The sequence below is a fragment of the Salmo trutta genome, chromosome 31, assembly GCF_901001165.1.
Source record: "Salmo trutta chromosome 31, fSalTru1.1, whole genome shotgun sequence".
In the NCBI taxonomy this organism is placed as follows: Eukaryota; Metazoa; Chordata; class Actinopteri; order Salmoniformes; family Salmonidae; genus Salmo; species Salmo trutta.
In genome coordinates this window covers 36654189-36677938 of record NC_042987.1, presented here as the reverse complement: position 1 = coordinate 36677938, position 23750 = coordinate 36654189, and the positions used below count along the sequence as shown (strand labels likewise).

Genomic DNA, 23750 nt, shown 5'->3' with positions numbered 1-23750 from the left:
CCCCCCTTCTGTTCGCTCCTTTCAGGGTCCCCCCTTCTGTTCGCTCCTTTCAGGGTCCCCCCTTCTGTTCGCTCCTTTCAGGGTCCCCCCTTCCGTTCGCTCCTTTCAGGGTCCCCCCTTCTGTTCGCTCCTTTCAGGGTCCCCCCTTCTGTTCGCTCCTTTCAGGGTCCCCCCTTCTGTTCGCTCCTTTCAGGGTCCCCCCTTCTGTTCGCTCCTTTCAGGAACCCATGCCAGTTAGACTCCACTGGATATTAGGTGTGTGTGTGTGTGTGTGTGTGTGTGTGTGTGTGTGTGTGTGTGTGTGTGTGTGTGTGTGTGTGTTTGTCCTAGTTTTACCTCTTGTTTGGGACGTGGTGTATTTTGACCTGTCATGGAGGACTGTTGGACGTGCTGTTCTATGTGGACAGGGCTTGTTGACAACACATAAAACTAAGACTAGCCAGAGGTCATCAGTACAGTGAGAGGGCCAGTCTATGGAGAAGAGGTTGTGATGTTATGTGTGTGTGTGTGTGTGTGTGTGTGTGTGTGTGTGTGTGTGTGTGTGTGTGTGTGTGTGTGTGTGTGTGTGTGTGTGTGTGTGTGTGTGTGTGTGCGCGCATGGTACACTTAGGACACTTCCCAAAACTGTGGATCTTTCATACACTGCGTATTTAAATCCCTAGACTGTGGGTGTACCTATTCGGCTAGCACACCTGACTCTGCGAGATGAGAGACGCGTGACTCAAAGCTTTGCACACATTTTCTATTTACCGTGTTTGATATAACACACTTTGGGTAGAGGATTAAGAATGCAGGCAACTTCTGTTGTTGCATCTATGAAAAGCCTGTGCTGCTTATGAATGGCCTATGTATGGCTTATGAATGGCCCATGTACGGCTTAAGAATGGCCTAGGTATGGCTTATGAATTTCCTATGGTTGGCTTATGTATGGCTTATGAATGGCCAATGTACTGCTTATGAAGGGCCTAGGAATGGCTTATTAATGTGATATGAAGTCCTTATGCAGGTACCCTTCAGCAAAAGTATCACCAACATTTTCTCCCAGTGAATTCTGCAGCTTAATGAGTCCTCGTCTCATATCAATGGAAGTGTGATATGTGCTTCATGCGTTGCTTGGCACTGAGCCATTGTTTCATCCCATCCGGGGAGAGACATTCCCCCGTTTGCGAGTTTAGCTGGTTGCCAATCAGCGACAGATGTTCTGCTGTCTGGGATGGGTGTCTGTCGCTCTGCTTAATTATAGAGGATACCTGCCATCTCTCAAACTGCCACAGTGCACCATGGGACTTGGAAGTGGATAAATTGCTAGGTATACTGTAGAGCAGGGTTCCCCCAACTGGCAGCCAGCGGGACGAATTTGGCCCGCGGGTGGTTTTATTTGGATCCCCCACGTTTTGGAAAGGCCATCACATTTTTTTTTCAGGGATAGGTTGTGAGTATCGTTGAATAGTCCAAATCCAGTTTTTTTGTTGTTGTTATTTTGCTGAAAGCAAAGCAGTTTAGTCTGTGGAGCTGGAACAACATCTCAACTTGAGGATTCTCAAATATGGAGGCCCTGGCATGGTTGGCATACTAGTCCATGGTTAACATACGAGTAGCATGGTTGACATACTAGTTACATGGTTGGCATACTAGTTACATGGTTGGCATACTAGTAGCATGGTTGACATACTAGTTACATGGTTGGCATACTAGTTACATGGTTGGCATACTAGTAGCATGGTTGGCATACTAGTAGCATGGTTGACATACTAGTTGCATGGTTGGCATACTAGTTGCATGGTTGACATACTAGTTGCATGGTTGACATACTAGTTACATGGTTGACATACTAGTTGAATGGTTGACATACTAGTTACAGGGTTGACATACTAGTTACATGGTTGACATACTAGTTGCATGGTTGACATACTAGTTGAATGGTTGACATACTAGTTGAATGGTTGACATACTAGTTACATGGTTGACATACTAGTTACATGGTTGACATACTAGTTGAATGGTTGACATACTAGTTGAATGGTTAACATACTAGTTGAATGGTTGACATACTAGTTACATGGTTAACATATTAGTTCATGGTTGACATACTAGTTGTGTGGTTGACATACTAGTTGTGTGGTTGACATACTAGTTACATGGTTAACATACTAGTTGAATGGTTGACATACTAGTTGTGTGGTTGACATACTAGTTGTGTGGTTAACATACTAGTTGAATGGTTGACATACTAGTTACAGGGTTGACATACTAGTTGTGTGGTTGACATACTAGTTGAATGGTTGACATACTAGTTGAATGGTTGACATACTAGTTACAGGGTTAACATACTAGTTACAGGGTTGACATACTAGTTGAATGGTTAACATACTAGTTGAATGGTTGACATACTAGTTACATGGTTGACATACTAGTTGAATGGTTAACATACTAGTTGAATGGTTGACATACTAGTTACAGGGTTAACATACTAGTTGAATGGTTGACATACTAGTTGTGTGGTTGACATACTAGTTGAATGGTTGACATAGTAGTTGAATGGTTGACATACTAGTTACATGGTTGACATACTTGTTGCATGGTTGACATACTAGTTGTGTGGTTCATATTTCATAGCGGTTGAATTCACAATACAAGGTTCTCCGTCTTGAGGGTTAAACCCAAACAGTTCAAATTGTCACAATACATTGCATATTCAGTATGGGGTTTATAACACAGATATATTTTAGTCATGTGAGATGTGATATTTGTTTTTCTGCAGCTGCTGGAATACATAATGAAATAAGTATGTTAACATACAGAAGCTGAAAGCTAATACGCGTTCGCCTTGGTTCAGTTCACCATGCATGACCTGGTGCCTCTATCCAACTATTAACAAAACCTGAAGTTTTGTCAGCAAGGCAGAAAGAGAAATGGGGGCGCCCGATGCCTCAGTGATGTTTAGTTCTATCTGCCTAGGGAGAGACTACAGTTGAAAATTTGCTGTCTGGCACAAAATCTGGCACCTTCACAAAAAACTTGATTAATGTGCATTTTCCCTGTCACATAAACCTACAGTTATAATGTAGTGGCCTAGGGTGGTCCAGCTTCTGGATCACATTTACTATGCACTGCTGTGAGCATGGGTTTGAATCCAACCCACTGCTCTAGCGTTTACATTTTAGACATTTCTATCCAGTAGTGAGTGAATATATTTTAATACTTTTCTACTGTTCCCCTGTGGGAATCAAACCAACAACCCTTCCCTGCAACTGTCATGCTGTACCAACTGAGCTACACGGGACTACGCTCTCTCCTGTTTTACTACCCTGTCTAATAAACAGGAACATTACTAAAGAAGTAGGACTACTTCTGTAAAAAAAAAAAAAAAAAAAGGTATGTAGAGTATAATGAGAGTAATGTGGATCTCTCCTTCTGTTTAGGTGATGATACTGTACTTCAGCCCCAGCGTGTTGCGCTGTATCCTCCTGAGATGGGTGCGTCTCCTGGGCTTTGCCACAGCCTACGGAACAGTGATCCTGAAGCTTTACAGGTTTGCTACAGGTCTACTTTCTAGTACAGGTCTTTCACATGGGGTGTATTCATTAGTACACGCCGTATGCAAAATGCTTTGCACCGTGGTAAACGTTTTGCAACTGCATATTTGGGTAGGTTCCTCTCTGTTTCGGCCCGTTTGGTTCCTAGTGAATATACCCAAGCTGTATCATGCAGAAATCAATCCCATAATATGGTACTGGTACGCCCTGTATATAGCTCCACATTGTTCTGGTACTGGTACTCCATGTACACTGCTCAAAAAAATAAAGGGAACACTAAAATAACACATCCTAGATCTGAATGAATGAAATAATCTTATTAAATACTTTTTTCTTTACATAGTTGAATGTGCTGACAACAAAATCACACAAAAATAATCAATGGAAATCCAATTTATCAACCCATGGAGGTCTGGATTTGGAGTAGTGTTTAGAGTAGTGTTTACTTACGTTTTGCCCTGCATCCTGGGAATAGAGTAGTGTTTACTTATGTTTTGCCCTGCATCCTGGGAATAGAGTAGTGTTTACTTATGTTTTGCCCTGCATCCTGGGAATAGAGTAGTATTTACTTATGTTTTGCCCTGCATCCTGGGAATAGATTAGTGTTTACTTATGTTTTGCCCTGCATCATGGGAATAGAGTAGTGTTTACTTATGTTTTGCCCTGCATCCTGGGAATAGAGTAGTGTTTACTTATGTTTTGCCCTACGTGCTGAGAATAGGGGAGTGTGTACTTACGTTTTGCCCTGCGTGCTCGTGCTCAAATAATTTTGATGCACTATGAGAGGTAGGCACGCTTTTTCTGTTGTCTTCAGAAAAGTTTGATTCCTTTATGCACAAAGTCATACCCACAATGTTTTGTTCATGAATAATGTTGTATATTTAGAGGTTACTCATAAGTGAATGGTATTGTTAAGATGCAATTGTAATTGTACTTTTAGGATGACATTAACATTCTGAATTCAACATGTGGTTACTAGCTAGCTAAGATGCTGTATGTGTGAACGATGGCTAGCTCCTCGACTGATCCCAGTCCATTGTATTGTGCGTCTGTTGTAGAAAGAGACGACGATTCGCAGAACATATTTGTGCTTTACAAATGTTTAGTCTTTTCTTTTGGATGCAGAGAGTGAATTCTGATTCATTAAAACAACCTGATCTCCCAAGTCCACGTCTATAGTCTCAATCAACCACACACAACGCAGAGCTACAGCGGTGCCAGTACAGTGCCGGTTACTTGGAGATCATCCGTTCACCTACTCTGCATCTCACAAAGATACAGCGGTTGGAACCAAACATTTCACATTTGGACTCATCAGGCCAAAGGACAGATTTCCACTGGTCTAATGTCCATTGATTGTGTTTCTTGGCCCAAGCAAGTATCTTCTTCTTATTGGTGTCCTTTGGTAGTGGTTTCTATGCAGCAATTTGACTATGAAGGCCTGATTCACATTGTCTCATCTGAACAGTTAATATTGAGATGTGTCTGTTACTTGAACTCTGTCAAGCGATTATTTGGGCTGCAATCTGAGGTGCAGTTAATTGATGATTTCTGAGGCTGGTAACTCTAATGGACTTATCCTCCACAGCAGAGGGGCGGCAGGGTAGCCTAGTGGTTAGAGCGTTGGACTAGTAACCGAAAGGTTGCAACTTCAAATCCCCGAGCTGACAAGGTACAAATCTGTCATTCTGCCCCTGAACAAGGCAGTTAACCCACTGTTCCTAGGCTGTCATTGAAAATAAGAATTTGTTCTTAACTGACTTGCCTAGTTAAATAAAGGAAAAAAAGAGCTAATTCTGGGTCTTCCTTTCCTGTGGCAGTCCTCATGAAAGCCAGTTTCATCATTGTGCTTGATGGTTTTTGCCACTGCACTTGAATAAACGTTAAAAGTTCTTGAAATTTTCCGCATTGACTGACCTTCATGTCTTAAAGTAATGATGGAGTGTTATTTGTCTTTGCTTATTTCAGCTGTTCTGGCCATAATATGGACTTGTTATTTTACCAAATAAGGCTATCTTCTGTATACCACCCCTACCTTGTCACAACACAACTGATTGGCTCAAATGCATTAAGAAGGAAAGAAATTCCACAAATGAACTTTTAACAAGGCACACCTGTTAATTGAAATGCATTCCAGGTGACTACCTCATGAAGCTGGTTGAGAGAATGCCAAGAGTGTGCAAAGCTGTCATCAAGGCAAAGGCTGGCTCCTTTGAAGAATCTCAAATATAAAATATATTTTGATTTGTTTAACACTTTTTTGGTTACCACATGATTCCATATGTGTTATTTCATAGTTTTCTACAATGTTGAAAATAGTCAAAATAAAGAAAGACCATTGAATGTGTAGATGTGTTCAAACTTTTGACTGGTACTGTAGCTCCACATTGATCTGGTACTGGTACTCCTTGTATATAGCTCCACATTGATCTGGTACTGGTACTCCTTGTCTATAGCTCCACATTGATCTGGTACTGGTACTCCCTGTACATAGCTCCACATTGATCTGGTACTGGTACTCCCTGTATATAGCTCCACATTGATCTGGTACTGGTACTCCCTGTACATAGCTCCACATTGATCTGGTACTGGTACTTCCTGTATATAGCTCCACATTCATCTGGTACTGGTACTCCCTGTATATAGCTCCACATTGATCTGGTACTGGTACTCCCTGTACATAGCTCCACATTGATCTGGTACTGGTACTCCTTGTATATACCTCCACATTGATCTGGTACTGGTACTTCCTGTATATAGCTCCACATTGATCTGGTACTGGTACTCCCTGTATATAGCTCCACATTGATCTGGTACTGGTACTCCCTGTATATAGCTCCACATTGATCTGGTACTGGTACTCCCTGTATATAGCTCCACATTGATCTGGTACTGGTACTTCCTGTATATAGCTCCACATTCATCTGGTACTGGTTCTCCCTGTATATAGATTCAACTATACTGTAGTTCCATTCTTCTGTATTTAATTTTATTACTCTTGTGTTAGTGTTTTATTTTTATTGTTGGGAAGGGCTCGTATAAAATAGGATTTTCACGGTGAAGTCTACACCAGTTGTATTCGGGGCATGTGACAAATAAAATGTGATTTGGCCAAATGAGATAACTTCTGCAGTGTTCTGCCTAGACCTTTCTGTCTTTTCTCCCAATGATTTTTCCCAATGATGCTCCTTAATGAGTTTGCCCTGTAGAGTGCCCTCCAATAAACAGGTTCCTCTCAGAATTGGTCCTGGTTTGCCATCGTTCTATTTTGCTCCTTAGTAGTCAAAGTGAGAGGACAGTGGCATAGGTAGCACTTTACATTCTCAATCACACAGAGCTACCTACTGTAGCATAGAGTTTTCTCCACTCTCCTCTGGAAATTGACTTGGCTTTCATGTTGGCCTTTTTACATTTCGCAGAGACAGCAGAGAACAACTCAATCTGATCAAGTGTGTGTAAGAAATTGTGTGTGTGTGTGTGTGTGTGTGTGTGTGTGTGTGTGTGTGTGTGTGTGTGTGTGTGTGTGTGTGTGTGTGTGTGTGTGTATTGTCCACTCCCACTTCAGTTAATATAATTTTGTGAGTGCAGAAAATAGGGGGCCAAAGGGCAGCCTGCTACTTCCCCTGACAAAATTACAATTCAAGTTCCTCATGGTGTGATGGGCTTGAAACCTAACCTTAGTGTCAGTTCAATATAGGAGAATCCCACACAGATATCAAAGATGAGGTAGGATCAATCAAGTTCTATCCCTCAGAGACCCCAGAGGTTGAAATAGCTCCTTATATCTATGCTAATCTAGCCCACACTTCAGAGAACACACTGTTGCTAGCTCCTGCAAGGGTATAATGCAGTGTAATGAATGATAGCAGTGGTAGAAGGAATAATGCAGTGTAATGAATGTTATCAGTGGTAGAAGGAATAATGCAATGGGATGAATTCTATCAGTGGTAGAAGGAATAATGGAGTGGGATGAATTCTATCAGTGGTAGAAGGAATAATGCAGTGTAATGAATTCTAACAGTGGTAGAAGGAATAATACAGTGTGATGAATTCTAACAGTGGTAGAAGGAATAATGCAGTGTAATGAATGATAGCAGTGGTAGAAGGAATAATGCAGTGTAATGAATGCTATCAGTGGTAGAAGGAATAATGCAGTGTGATGAATTCTAACAGTGGTAGAAGGAATAATACAGTGTGATGAATTCTAACAGTGGTAGAAGGAATAATGCAGTGTAATGAATGATAGCAGTGGTAGAAGGAATAATGCAGTGTAATGAATGCTATCAGTGGTAGAAGGAATAATGCAGTGTGATGAATTCTAACAGTGGTAGAAGGAATAATGCAGTGTAATGAATGTTATCAGTGGTAAAAGGAATAATGCAGTGTAATGAATGCTTTCTACCAAAAAATGTTCAATGCCCTGGCTGAGGGAAGGAGGTTCTCACGGTACATGGCCCCGTCCATCATCCCTTTGATGCGGTGAAGTTGTCCTGTCCCCTTAGCAGAAAAACACCCCCAAAGCATAATGTTTCCACCTCCATGTTTGACGGTGGGGATGGTGTTCTTGGGGTCATAGGCAGCATTCCTCCTCCTCCAAACATGTCGAGTTGAGTTGATGCCAAAGAGCTCCATTTTGGTCTCATCTGACCACAACATCATTCAGATGTTCATTGGCAAACTTCAGACGGGCATGTATATGTGCTTTCTTGCAGGGTAACCTTGCGGGCGCTGCAGGATTTCAGACCTTCACAGCATAGTGTGTTACCAATTGTTTTCTTGGTGACTATGGTCCCAGCTGCCTTGAGATCATTGACAAGGTCCTCCCGTGTAGTTCTGGGCTGATTCCTCACCGTTCTCATGATCATTGCAACTCCACGAGGTGAGATCTTGCATGGAGCCCCAGGCCGAGGGAGATTGACAGTTATTTTGTGTTTCTTCCATTTGCGAATAATCGCACCAACTGTTGTCACCTTCTCACCAAGCTGCTTGGCGATGGTCTTTTAACCCATTCCAGCCTTGTGTAGGTCTACAATCTTGTCCCTGACATCCTTGGAGAGCTCTTTGGTCTTGGCCATGGTGGAGAGTTTGGAATCTGATTGATTAATTGCTTCTGTGGACAGGTGTCTTTTATACAGGTAACAAGCTGCGGTTAGGAGCACTCCCTTTAAGAGTGTGCTCCTATTCTCAGCTCGTTACCTGTATAAAAGACACCTGGGAGCCAGAAATCTTTCTGATTGAGAGGGATCAAATACTTATTTCCCTCATTAAAATGCAAATCAATTTACAACATTTTTGACATGCGTTTTTCTGGATTTTTGTTGTTGTTATTCTGTCTCTCACTGTTCAAATAAACCTACCATTAAAATTATAGACTGGTCATTTCTTTGTCAGTGGGCAAACGTACAAAATCAGCAGGTGATCAAATACTTTTTTCCCTCACTGTATACTACCACTGGAGGATCCATGTCTTTGTCTTATGCAGCATTTTTTTTTATTACCTTTATTTAACTAGGCAAGTCAGTTAAGAACAAATTCTTATTTTCAATGACGGCCTAGGAACAGTGGGTTAACTACCTTGTTCAGGGGCAGAACGTCATATTTTTACCTTGTCAGCTCGGGGATTCGATCTTGCAACCTTTCAGTTACAAGTCCAACAGCTCTAACCGCTAGGCTACCTGCAACCCCAATGGGTGAATAAACTTGGTCTAAACTTTACTAATCGTCCATGATTTTTACTAGGTTAATTTAGAGCCTAATAACCTGTTTGTAACAGATACCAGTTGGTCGTAATCTGGTTGTGACAGCGACCAGTTGGTTGTAATCTGGTTATAACAGAGACCAGTTGGTTGTAATCTGGTTATAACAGACACCAGTTGGTTGTAATCTGGTTATATAATAGACCAATTGGTTGTAATCTGGTTATATAATAGACCAGTTGATTGTAATATGGTTATATGACGTCTTCTCAACGAGAACCATAAAACCCTAAAATGACACTATTAGACGTCACGTGCCAAATGTTGCCTGCTGGGATTTGGGAACAGAAACCACCCTTCTCTCTCTCTTCTCTCCTCCAGGGTGCTGAAGGTGTTCCTGTCCCGTACGGCACAGCGGACTCCCTACATCACCAGCTGGCGGGTGCTGCGTCTGCTGGGGGTCATCCTGCTGGTGGTGCTGTGGTTTCTGGTGGCCTGGACCTCGGCCGTGTGTCAGACACCTGACCGGACGTCGGCCCTCATTGATGTGGGCCTCACCCCCGACGGGCTGCAGTTCAGCATGTGCCTGCTGGACCGCTGGGACTACATGATGGCAGTCGGTGAGTTGTGACGGAAGTGTGGACCCCTTGTCAATACCACTAGTCAATAACCAAGTGGGCAAACTGGTTGAAATGACATTGTTAAAGCCAGAAAATGATTGAAATTATCAAATAAAATCAAGCTTTATTTATACAGCACATTTCAGACATGGAAAGCAACACAATGTGCTTCACAGAAAATAAATTATAAAAAACTAGGAAAATGAAAACTGAAATATTTACTACACAAACTTAGGAGGATAAAAAACTAAATAATAATAATAAAAACTGAAAGACTAAAAAGGATAATAAGGAAAAGAAAGCAAAGCTAAAGAGGTGTGTTTTAAGATCTATTTTAAATATGTCCACAGTTTCAGCCCCCCTCAGGTTCTCTATCAGGCTATTCCAGAGGCTGGGGGCATAGTAACTAAAGGCTGCCTCTCCATGTCTCTTGGCCCCCCTCAGGTTCTCTATCAGGCTATTCCAGAGGCTGGGGGCATAGTAACTAAAGGCTGCCTCTCCATGTCTCTTGGTCCCCCTCAGGTTCTCTATCAGGCTATTCCAGAGGCTGGGGGCATAGTAACTAAAGGCTGCCTCTCCATGTCTCTTGGTCCCCCTCAGGTTCTCTATCAGGCTATTCCAGAGGCTGGGGGCATAGCAACTAAAGGCTGCCTCTCCATGTCTCTTGGTCCCCCTCAGGTTCTCTATCAGGCTATTCCAGAGGCTGGGGGCATAGTAACTAAAGGCTGCCTCTCCATGTCTCTTGGTCCCCCTCAGGTTCTCTATCAGGCTATTCCAGAGGCTGGGGGCATAGCAACTAAAGGCTGCCTCTCCATGTCTCTTGGTCCCCCTCAGGTTCTCTATCAGGCTATTCCAGAGGCTGGGGGCATAGCAACTAAAGGCTGCCTCTCCATGTCTCTTGGTCCCCCTCAGGTTCTCTATCAGGCTATTCCAGAGGCTGGGGGCATAGTAACTAAAGGCTGCCTCTCCATGTCTCTTGGTCCCCCTCAGGTTCTCTATCAGGCTATTCCAGAGGCTGGGGGCATAGTAACTAAAGGCTGCTTCTCCATGCCTCTTGGTCCCCCTCAGGTTCTCTATCAGGCTATTCCAGAGGCTGGGGGCATAGTAACTAAAGGCTGCCTCTCCATGTCTCTTGGTCCCCCTCAGGTTCTCTATCAGGCTATTCCAGAGGCTGGGGGCATAGCAACTAAAGGCTGCCTCTCCATGTCTCTTGGTCCCCCTCAGGTTCTCTATCAGGCTATTCCAGAGGCTGGGGGCATAGCAACTAAAGGCTGCCTCTCCATGTCTCTTGGTCCCCCTCAGGTTCTCTATCAGGCTATTCCAGAGGCTGGGGGCATAGTAACTAAAGGCTGCTTCTCCATGCCTTTTGGTCCTAGGCTTTGGGATAGTTAAAAGGCCGTGACAGAGGATCTGAGGGTGTAGTGGACAGTCATTGTTATCATATATGATATTATAAATACCTCACGTCACTCGTAATAAGACTAAGCAATTAGCCTATTAAAATGTTTATCTGACTCCATGAAGATAATAACTACAAACAAGCATTAGGCAATGAGATGATGTTGACTAGCAAGAATTGGTCTGGGAATTGTCTATATCAAAGACAAATATTTAATTAACATTGTACAATTAATGGGTTCACATGCAAGGCATAAATTAAGTTAAGCATTAACAAGCATTGCAAGTCATTATTCCAAACAGGACAAAGCACGAATAAAGAGATGCTTACTAGGCCTGCGTCCTAGAAGCATAGTAAATTCCTACAAGCATTTCGCTACAAGCAATAACATCTGCTAAATATGTGAATGTGACCAATAACATTTTATTTTATTTTGATTTTATGAGAATTGATCATACAACCTTAATCCATGGCTGGAAACAGGATAAGAGAAAGAACAAAGGCATGTAATTCCATTCATAACATCTGAAGGTGTAACCTTTCAACCCAAAACCATTGACCAATCAAACAATACCAAGTTGACAGTAACCTCAACACTTCCAGGCCCAATCTCCACAGAGTGTCACAGCATCTAAAGGCTTGTGTGGGGGATGAGACCAATGTAAATAAGACAGAATTCCTGGACCATAAAAACGTTTTGCATAGAGATCATACATCCATATACAGTGCCTTTGGAAAGTAATCAGACCCTATGTCTTTTTCCACATTTTGTTACGTTACAGCCTTATTCTAAAATGTATTAAATAAAAAAATATGCACATCAATCTACACACAATACTCCAGAATGACAAAGTGAAAACAGGTTTTTAGACATTTTTGCAAATGTACCAAAAACTAAAATTGAAATACCTTATTTACATAAGAATTCAGACTCTTTGCTATGAGACTCGAAGTTCTCGAAGCTCAGACTCGAAGCTCAGGTGCATCCTGTTTCCATTGATCATCCTTGAGATATTTTCGACAACTTAATTGGAGTCCACCTGTGGTAAATTCAATTGATTGGACATGATTTGGAAAGGCACACACCTGTCTATATAAAGGTCCCACAGTTGACAATACATGTCACAGCAAAAACCAAGCCATGGGGTTGAAGGAATTGTCCGTAGAGTTCCGAGACGGGATTGTGTTGAGGCACAGATCTGGGGAAGGGTACCAAAACATTTCTGCATCTATGAAGGTCCCCAAGAACACAGTGGCCTCCATCTTTATTAAATAGAAGAAGTTTGGAACCACCAAGACTCTTCCTAGAGCTGGCCACCGGGCCAAACTGAGCAAACGGGGGAGAAGGGCCTTGGTCAGGGAGGTGACCAAGAATCTGATGGTCACTCTGACAGAGCTCTAGAGTTCCTCTGTGGAGATGGGAGAACCTTCCAGAAGGACAACAATCTCTGTAGCATGCCACCAATCAGGCCTTTATGGTAGAGTGGCCAGACGGAAGCCACTCTTCAGTAAAAGGCACATGAAAGCCCTCTTGGAGTTTGCCAAAAGGCACCTAAAGGACTCTCAGACAATGAGAAACAAGATTCTCTGGTCTGATGAAACCAAGATTGAACTCTTTGGCCTGAATGCTAAGCGTCACGTCTGGTGGAAACCTGGCGGGTGAAGCATGGTGGTGGCAGCATCATGCTGTGTGGATGTTTTTCAGCAGCAGGAACTGGGAGACTAGTCAGGACCGAGGGAAAGATAAACAGAGCAAAGTACAGAGAGATCCTTGATGAAAACCTGCTCCAGAGCGCACAGGACCTCAGACTGGGGCGAAGGTTCACCTTCCAACAGGACAACGACCCTAAGCACACAGCCAAGACAACGCAGGAGAGGATTCGGGACAAGTCTCTGAATGTCCTTGAGTGTCCCGGCCAGAGCCAGGACTTGAACCCGATCGAACATCTCAGGAGAGACCTGAAAATAGCTGTGCAGCAACGCTCCCCAACCAACCTGACAGAGCTTGAGAGGATCTGCAGAGAAGAATGGGAGAAACTCCCCAAATACAGGTGTGCCAAGCTTGTAGCGTCATACCCAAGAAGACTCAAAGCTGTAATGGCTCCCAAAGGTGCTTCAACAAAGTACTGAGTAAAGGGTCTGAATGCTTGTGTAAATGTGCTATTTTATATTTTTATAGATTTGCAAAAATGTCTACAAACCATTTTTTTCTTTGTCATTATGGGGTCTTGTGTGTAGATTTATGAGGAAAACATTTTTTAAATCCATTTTAGAATATGGATGTAACGTAACAAAATGTGGAAAAAAGTCAAGTGGTCTGAATACTTTCTGAATGCACTGTACTGTAGCATCAGAGTTATCCTCAGGGAACAAGTTTCAGATAGAAACCAGGATAATATGGTATTATTCTATAATATAGTATTATTCTATCATATAGTATTATTCTCTCATATAGTATTATTCTATCATATAATATAGTATTATTATATAATATAGTATTATTATATCTTATAATATAGTATTATTCTATAATACAGTATTATTATATCATATAGTATTATTATATCATATAATATAGTATTATTACATCATATAGAGCTCCCTTGTGGCTCAGTTGGTAGAGCATGGTGTTTGCAACGCCAGGGTTGTGGGTTTGATTCCCACAGGGGACCAGTACGGGAAAAAACATTTTTTATGAAATGTATGCATTCACTACTGTAAGTCACTCTGGATAAGAGCGTCTGCTAAATGACTAAAATGTAAATGTAAAAATATAGTATTATTCTATCATATAGTATTATTCTATCATATAATATATTATTATTCTATCATATAGTATTATTCTATCATATAGTATTATATCATATAGTATTATATCATATAGTATTAGTATATCATATAGTATTATTATTATATCATATTATATAATATAGTATTATGATATAATATAGTACTATATCATATAGTATTATTATATAATATAGTATTATTAAATCATATAGTATTATTCTATCATATATAGTATTATTATATCATATAGTATTATTATATCATATTATATAATATAGTATTATTATATAATATAGTATTATTCTATCACTCCTTCTATAGTCAGTCCTCTGGATACTATAGCAGAGATGCGTTTTAGCCCCTAAGACAGGGAAGGGCTGATTTGTCCTTTGGCATTGTCCTGTTCCTGGACCATTTGCCATGCAACTCCAGCTCAACTTCAGAGCACATAAATTAGGCCAAGCCTAGAAGGGTACTGCGTACATAACTTAAAAGCATGTCTGACATGTATTGGGGTGCACAATCGCGGACTGATTTAAAAACCAATAGAATAATCTTAAAATGTATTCTAAAACTCACAGGCAGTCAGTGCAGAGACCTTAAAACCGGTGTAATGTGTGCTCTTCGTCTGGTCTTGGTCTGTACCTGTGCTGCAGCATTCTGCATGTTTGTTTTGAGGCTGACCAATAGCTTTCTTGGGTAGACCAGACAAGAGAGCATTAAAGTAGTCAAGCCTGCTTGTAATAAAAGCATAGATGAGACTCTCTGTATCAGCCTGAGAGAGAAACGGACGCACCTTGGCAATGTTCCTCAGGTGGTAAAAAGCTATTTGTCACATTCCTAATGTGTGATTCGAAATTGAGTTCAGAATAAAAAATGACAGGTTTTTTACCTGGTGTTTTATCTTTCTTGACGTGAATTAAAATGTGCGGCCAGATTCTCTCTCTGTGCTTTGGCTCCAACAATAAGTACCTCTGTCTTGTCTTGATTTAGAGGAAGTTGTGAGCCATCCAAGTATTTAAATCACTAATACAGTCTAGTAATTTATCCATGAGGCTTAAAACCTCTGGTGGCACAGAAATGTAAAGTTGTATATCGTCTGCGTAGCAGTGAAAATCAATGCTGTGCTTTCTGATAACGCTGCCAAGGAGTAACATAAATACACTGAACAGTACCGGATCCAAAATAGAACCTTGTGGAACACCACAAGTTATGTTCACCAAAGGTGACAAAAAACTTTTGACCGGTTAAATAGGTCCTAAACCAATTTAGAACTGGACCAGAGAAGCCAACCTACCTCTCCAGTCTGTCCAGACATCATGGTCAACAGTGTCGAATACAGCACTTAAATCCAAGAGTACAAGGACAGAGAGCTGTTTGGCATCTGTGTTGGCTCTAAGATCATGTATCACTTTAACCAAGTCTACTGTGGTGGAAACGAAAACCAGATTGGAATTTTTCTAAAAATACAGTTGGTACTTAAAAATCATTTAGGTGTTTGAAAACTAATTTCTCCAGAATTTTGCTAAAGAATAGGGAGGTTGGAGATTGGCCGAAAATTGCTAAGAGCTGAAGAATCTAGATTACTTTTCTTCAGAAGGGGTTTCACCATAGCAGTTTTTAGTGCCTGTGAACAGGGAGAGATTAACAATAGCTTGCAGTTCTTCAGATATGCAATTAAAAAATGTTTTGAAGAACGTGGTGGAGATAAGCCTTCTACCTGCCTTCTCAATTTTAAGTTGTGATATCACTTTCCTATCACTTTCAGTCAGGCAGGTACAGGATGGCAGGCAGGAACAGGACAGGCAGAAAGGTCATAACTGGGAAGACTAGGAAAACTAGAGCACAGGAAACATGGGAACATGCTGGTAGGACTTGAAAGGGACAAGACAAACTGGCAACAGAAACAGAACACGCAAGTATAAACACACAGGGGATAATGAGGGAAGATGGGAGACACCTGGTGGAGGGTGGAGACAAGCACAACGACAGGTGAAACAGATCAGGGTGTGACACTACCAGAAAAATGGGTCTGTTCCTTATTTTGTGATGGCAGCCTGCCAAAATATAGATAGAAGCCTTCTACAAGTTCTCATCTAACGAACCATGTATAGGTTTATTCCAAGTTTCATTGTTTATTTAACTAGGCAAGTCAGTTAAGAACAAATTCCTATTTTCAATGATGGCCTAGTAACAGTGGATTAACTGCCTTGTTCAGGGGGAGAACGGCAGATTTTTATCTTGTCAGCTCAAGGATTCAATCTTGCAACCTTCCGGTTACTAGTCCAACGCTGTAACCACTAGGCTACGTGCCGACCCTTGAATAGTGTTAGTTTAAACAGAGCTACACCCCACACCTTTGCCTGCTGTTCTATTGATTTCAGCGTGATATCCATGGAAGTGATTAACAAAACAACGTGTTGCGTTACACTTACGGCATTGCACATCCACGTGAATCAAAATGCAACATTCCAAAACGTACAGTAGCTGACGGTGTTCAGCAGATTGTCCTCTAACCAGCGATGTAAAATGTGGTTTTTGAGTTGTGGTAGTTTCAACAGCGCGTATCCCGCCCTAATCGATTAGTGATTTATTGCCACTTGACAAAACAACAGTGTTTAAAATGTTTATATGGTTTAAAAAATAAGATTAGATACTTGTTTAAGAAAATATAAGTAATATGATGTGTAGATAGCACATGTTTAGGTTTTCAATATATCACAAAACAGTTTCTGTATATTGGTTATTGATTTGGACACTTTAAAACTGAGTTTTGACATTGGGCTATTTATCAATGTCTTGCCAACAGGAAGCAGCGACAGCATCATTTTCAACTTAAGTTTAGCAATAATTTCCTATGGTATTGTACTTGATCAGGTAAAAACTGCTGAATAAATCCAAATATGTGCTGTGATTTGATTTATTTTGATCATATACCAGGAATCACCAAGACGGGTTTGCCCTGTACTCATCAGACCAGGCCATAATTTGTAGTGTGTATATATATGGATATTTTGTGTATATTTGTATTGTGCAGGGCACATTTCAAAAAGAGACCTAGGTCTAAATATATCTTCCCTGGTAAAATAAAGGTAAAATAAAAATAACATCATCTCCACTGCTGCTGCTATTGTTGTTGTCGTTTGTTTCATCATTCCTGATGCCAGATTATCGGTGGAAACTCAAATGGACTCTAATCAGTCTAAATAACCAGTTAAAATAAGAGAAATGCCCAGCCTCTTCTAGAGTGGAATGTGACAGGCAGCTGAGGATCAGGACCTATCATCTAATCCGTTTTTAAGTGGATGGATCCCTGAGAGGCGGTGAGCTCTGCTCTGTCTGAGGACCCTGAGAGAGATATGGACAGCGATGCGGAGAGTTTTTTCAACGAGGAAAAAATGGAAAGGGAAAAAAAAGGAGGGGGAGGACAGCTCAGGTAAAGGAGGGGGAGGACAGCTCAGGTAAAGGAGGGGGGAGGACAGCTCAGGTTAAGGAGGGGGAGGACAGCTCAGGTTAAGGAGGGGGGAGGACAGCTCAGGTAAAGGAGGGGGAGGACAGCTCAGGTAAAGGGAGGGGGGAGGACAGCTCAGGTAAAGGAGGGGGGAGGACAGCTCAGGTAAAGGAGGGGGGAGGACAGCTCAGGTAAAGGAGGGGGGAGGACAGCTCAGGTAAAGGAGGGGGAAGGACAGTTCAGGTAAAGGAGGGGGGAGGACAGCTCAGGTAAAGGAGGGGGGAGGACAGCTCAGGTAAAGGAGGGGGGAGGACAGCTCAGGTAAAGGAGGGGGAAGGACAGTTCAGGTAAAGGAGGGGGAGGACAGCTCAGATCGCTGTTGACATATGGCATAATAAGAACATTGTGCATCTTCGTAGGGAAGGCAGAGACAGCTAGTGACCCTGTACATATACATGGTGGAGAGATCGGTCTGCGGTGCAGGGTAGGGGAGGGCAGTGTGGGTTGGGAGTGGGCTGAAGGGTGATACTCACTCATCTAAGGTGCTATCAGGTTTCAAAAAAAGTTTTATTTGGGGCTCTATAATAATTATATGAATTATTTCGTAGTTAATTTTTTTTTAAGTGTTGATCATGTCTGTGTCAGTTCAAATGAGTAAGAAATGAATTATCCCTCCTACTAGCATTTCCAAACAGCTCACCATGCATACTGGTTAAATACTAAGTATATTATAATAAGTCATCGTGATTTATGAATATTCATAAATAATAATACACTCTAATCACTATTTACAAATTATAATCTGCAATCCGACATGATTCCCATGTTGTCTTTGGTGTTAATTATTGAAGGAATATAAATCAGGTTTGCTGTTATGGGCTCCCAACTAACAGTGAGTCAGACAACGGGGTACAGTTCTGAGAACATAGAATAAAGGAAACATGAGACTGCCTTACAGTTTTGAGAACAGTTCTTGGAAAAGGAATGTAAATTAGGGTCAACGTTATGGGTTCCCGAATAACGGTGAGTCAGACAGTCGACAGTTCTGAAAACTGGGGCATGCAGTTTTACAACAGAAAACCGTATCGGACAAGTCCAAGTAGTCCCTCCCTGTTTCAGTACGTTTTCTTCCATTTGGTGTCGAATGAGTATGACTTATTTCTGAGAACGTAGAATAAAGAAGAGAAGAGAGACACGGACTACTGTACAGTTCTGAGAACAGTTTTTAGAAAGTAATGTAAATTAGTGTCACAGTTATGCGCTCCCAAATAACATTAAGTCAGACAACAGAGAGCAGTTCTGAGAACAGTTCTGAGAACATAGAATAAAGGAGAGATGAGAGACTTGGACTGCCTTAGTCTACTAATCGCCAGCGACCTTGGGACACTAGTGAGGATCCCTCTCCAGCAGCAGATCTGTCAACAAGGCAGTGGGCTGGCAATCAGCAGATCTGGCAACAAGGCAGTGGGATGGCAATCAGCAGATCTGGCAACAAGGCAGTGGGATGGCAATCAGCAGATCTGGCAACAAGGCAGTGGGATGGCAATCAGCAGATCTGGCAACAAGGCAGTGGGATGGCAATCAGCAGATCTGGCAACAAGGCAGTGGGCTGGCAATCAGCAGATCTGGCAACAAGGCAGTGGGATGGCAATCAGCAGATCTGGCAACAAGGCAGTGGGATAGCAATCAGCAGATCTGGCAACAAGGCAGTGGGATGGCAATCAGCAGATCTGGCAACAAGGCAGTGGGATGGCAGTCAAGCTGTGGGAAATCAATGTTGGCAGAAAGGGAACTCTCCTTAGCAAATGTCAGTGGCTAGTAACTACATGATGTGTAGACATCAACACTTTGTGCATCAAACGAGAGGCTGAGGGCCGTACATTTGGCCACTTTTCCCCCAGTAAATTGTGCCTTTTGAAAGGTGTGTGAGTGGAGATTAGTGATGTGAGGCCAGTATATTTCCCAATGGTGAGAGAGGTCTCATTTTGGCCGACTGAATTTTCTTTTGTAACTTTATTTGAAATTAAAACAAAATAAACTTGAGGGAAGGATTTTTGGAGTGTGTCTCTCATTTTTAGTACTTAGATATAGCCCCATTGACACTTCTGATTTATGAATTATACAATTACAGATTTAACAGGTATAACAGTAATAACAGTATAACAGTATAACAGTTTAACAGGTATAACAGTAATAACAGTATAACAGGTATAACAGTAATAACAGTAATAATAGTAATAACAGTATAACAGTATAACACTAATAACAGTATAACAGTATAACAGTAATAACAGTATAACAGTATAACAGTAATAACAGTATAACAGGTATAACAGTTTAAACAGTAATAACAGTATAACAGTAATAACAGTATAACAGTAATAACAGTATAACAGGTATAACAGTTTAAACAGTAATAACAGTAATAACAGTATAACAGTTATAACAGTATAACAGTATAACAGTTTAAACAGTAATAACAGTATAACAGTATTAACAGTATTAACAGTATAACAGTATAACAGTATAACAGTATAACAGGTATAACAGTAATAACAGTATAACAGTATAACAGTATAACAGTAATAACAGTATAACAGTAATAACAGTATAACAGGTATAACAGTAATAACAGTATAACAGTATAACAGGTATAACAGTATAACAGGTATAACAGTATAACAGGTATAACAGTAATAACAGTATAACAGTAATAACAGTAATAACAGTAATAACAGTATAACAGTAATAACAGTATAACAGTAATAACAGTAATAACAGTATAACAGTAATAACAGTATAACAGTAATAACAGTAATAACAGTAAAACAGTAATAACAGTAATAACAGTATAACAGTATAACAGTAATAACAGTAATAACAGTAATAACAGTAATAACAGTATAACAGTATAACAGTATAACAGTATAACAGGTATAACAGGTATAACAGGTATAACAGTTATAACAGGTATAACAGGTATAACAGGTATAACAGGTATAACAGTATAACAGTATAACAGGTATAACAGTATAACAGTATAACAGTATAACAGTAATAACGTAATAACAGTATAACAGGTATAACAGTATAACAGTATAACAGTATAACAGTATAACAGTAATAACGTAATAACAGTAATAACAGTAATAACAGTATAACAGTATAACAGTATAACAGGTATAACAGTAATAACAGTAATAACAGTAATAACAGGTATAACAGTAATAACAGTATAACAGTATAACAGTATAACAGTATAACAGTAATAACAGTAATAACAGTAATAACAGTATAACAGTATAACAGTATAACAGTATAACAGTATAACAGTATAATAGTAATAACAGTAATAACAGTATAACAGGTATAACAGTATAACAGTATAACAGTATAACAGTATAACAGTATAACAGTATAATAGTAATAACAGTAATAACAGTTATAACAGTATAACAGTAATAACAGTAATAACAGTTATAACAGGTTAACAATTCAAGGCTGCTTTATTAAAATGGAATCGTCTTTCATATTCTTTGAAGGATCTAGAAAAAAAGCATGAGCTGACGCATACCCAAACATTTTGCGGAGGTGCTGACCAACGGAGAGCAAACTGCACAAAAATAAAGAAAGGAATTTGCTCCCAACAATCCAATGGGCAAACCCAACAATCAAATGGGCAAACCCAACAATCAAATGGGCAAACCCAACAATCCAATGGGCAAACCCAACAATCCAATGGGCAAACCCAACAATCCAATGGGCAAACCCAACAACAGTATAACAGTATAACAGTAATAACAGTATAACAGTATAACAGTAATAACAGTATAACAGTAATAACAGTAATAACAGTATAACAGTAATAACAGTATAACAGTATAACAGTAATAACAGTATAACAGTAATAACAGTATAACAGGTATAACAGTAATAACAGGTATAACAGTAATAACAGTAATAACAGTAATAACAGTATAACAGTTTAAACAGTAATAACAGTAATAACAGTATTAACAGTATAACAGTAATAACAGTAATAACAGTATAACAGGTATAACAGTAATAACAGTATAACAGGTATAACAGTATAACAGTAATAACAGTATAACAGTAATAACAGTATAACAGTAATAACAGTATAACAGTAATAACAGTATAACAGTATAACAGTATAACAGTATAACAGTAATAACAGTAATAACAGTATAACAGTAAAACAGGTATAACAGTATAACAGTATAACAGTATAACAGTAATAACAGGTATAACAGTAATAACAGTATAACAGTATAACAGGTATAACAGTATAACAGGTATAACAGTATAACAGTATAACAGTATAACAGTAATAACAGTAATAACAGTAATAACAGTATAACAGGTATAACAGTATAACAGTAATAACAGTATAACAGTAATAACAGTAATAACAGTATAACAGTAATAACAGGTATAACAGTATAACAGTAATAACAGTATAACAGTATAACAGTATAACAGTAATAACAGTAATAACAGTAATAACAGTATAACAGGTATAACAGTATAACAGTAATAACAGTATAACAGTAATAACAGTTTAACAGGTATAACAGTAATAACAGTATAACAGGTATAACAGTAATAACAGTAATAATAGTAATAACAGTATAACAGTATAACACTAATAACAGTATAACAGTATAACAGTAATAACAGTATAACAGTATAACAGTAATAACAGTATAACAGGTATAACAGTTTAAACAGTAATAACAGTATAACAGTAATAACAGTATAACAGTAATAACAGTATAACAGGTATAACAGTTTAAACAGTAATAACAGTAATAACAGTATAACAGTTATAACAGTATAACAGTATAACAGTTTAAACAGTAATAACAGTATAACAGTATTAACAGTATTAACAGTATAACAGTATAACAGTATAACAGTATAACAGGTATAACAGTAATAACAGTATAACAGTATAACAGTATAACAGTAATAACAGTATAACAGTAATAACAGTATAACAGGTATAACAGTAATAACAGTATAACAGTATAACAGGTATAACAGTATAACAGGTATAACAGTATAACAGGTATAACAGTATAACAGTATAACAGTAATAACAGTAATAACAGTAATAACAGTAATAACAGTAATAACAGTAATAACAGTAATAACAGTATAACAGTAATAACAGTAATAACAGTAAAACAGTAATAACAGTAATAACAGTATAACAGTATAACAGTAATAACAGTAATAACAGTAATAACAGTAATAACAGTATAACAGTATAACAGTATAACAGGTATAACAGGTATAACAGGTATAACAGTTATAACAGGTATAACAGGTATAACAGGTATAACAGGTATAACAGTATAACAGGTATAACAGTATAACAGTATAACAGTATAACAGTAATAACGTAATAACAGTATAACAGGTATAACAGTATAACAGTATAACAGTATAACAGTATAACAGTAATAACGTAATAACAGTAATAACAGTAATAACAGTATAACAGTATAACAGTATAACAGGTATAACAGTAATAACAGTAATAACAGTAATAACAGTAATAACAGGTATAACAGTAATAACAGTATAACAGTATAACAGTATAACAGTAATAACAGTAATAACAGTAATAACAGTATAACAGTATAACAGTATAACAGTATAACAGTATAATAGTAATAACAGTAATAACAGTATAACAGGTATAACAGTATAACAGTATAACAGTATAACAGTATAACAGTATAACAGTATAATAGTAATAACAGTAATAACAGTTATAACAGTATAACAGTAATAACAGTAATAACAGTTATAACAGGTTAACAATTCAAGGCTGCTTTATTAAAATGGAATCGTCTTTCATATTCTTTGAAGGATCTAGAAAAAAAGCATGAGCTGACGCATACCCAAACATTTTGCGGAGGTGCTGACCAACGGAGAGCAAACTGCACAAAAATAAAGAAAGGAATTTGCTCCCAACAATCCAATGGGCAAACCCAACAATCAAATGGGCAAACCCAACAATCAAATGGGCAAACCCAACAATCCAATGGGCAAACCCAACAATCCAATGGGCAAACCCAACAATCCAATGGGCAAACCCAACAACAGTATAACAGTATAACAGTAATAACAGTATAACAGTATAACAGTAATAACAGTATAACAGTAATAACAGTAATAACAGTATAACAGTAATAACAGTATAACAGTATAACAGTAATAACAGTA

The 23750-nt window shown here is 39.3% G+C and overlaps 1 protein-coding gene across 1 annotated transcript in view; it reads left to right on the top strand.

Moving 5' to 3' along the window:
- LOC115170141 (probable G-protein coupled receptor 158) overlaps positions 1 to 23750 on the top strand; it is a 113752-nt gene that overhangs the window by 72397 nt on the left and 17605 nt on the right. The window contains exons 6-7 of the mRNA XM_029726471.1: positions 3423 to 3532; positions 9614 to 9852. Coding sequence (XP_029582331.1) covers positions 3423 to 3532; positions 9614 to 9852 — 349 coding nt within the window. The remainder of the gene's footprint in view (positions 1 to 3422; positions 3533 to 9613; positions 9853 to 23750) is intronic.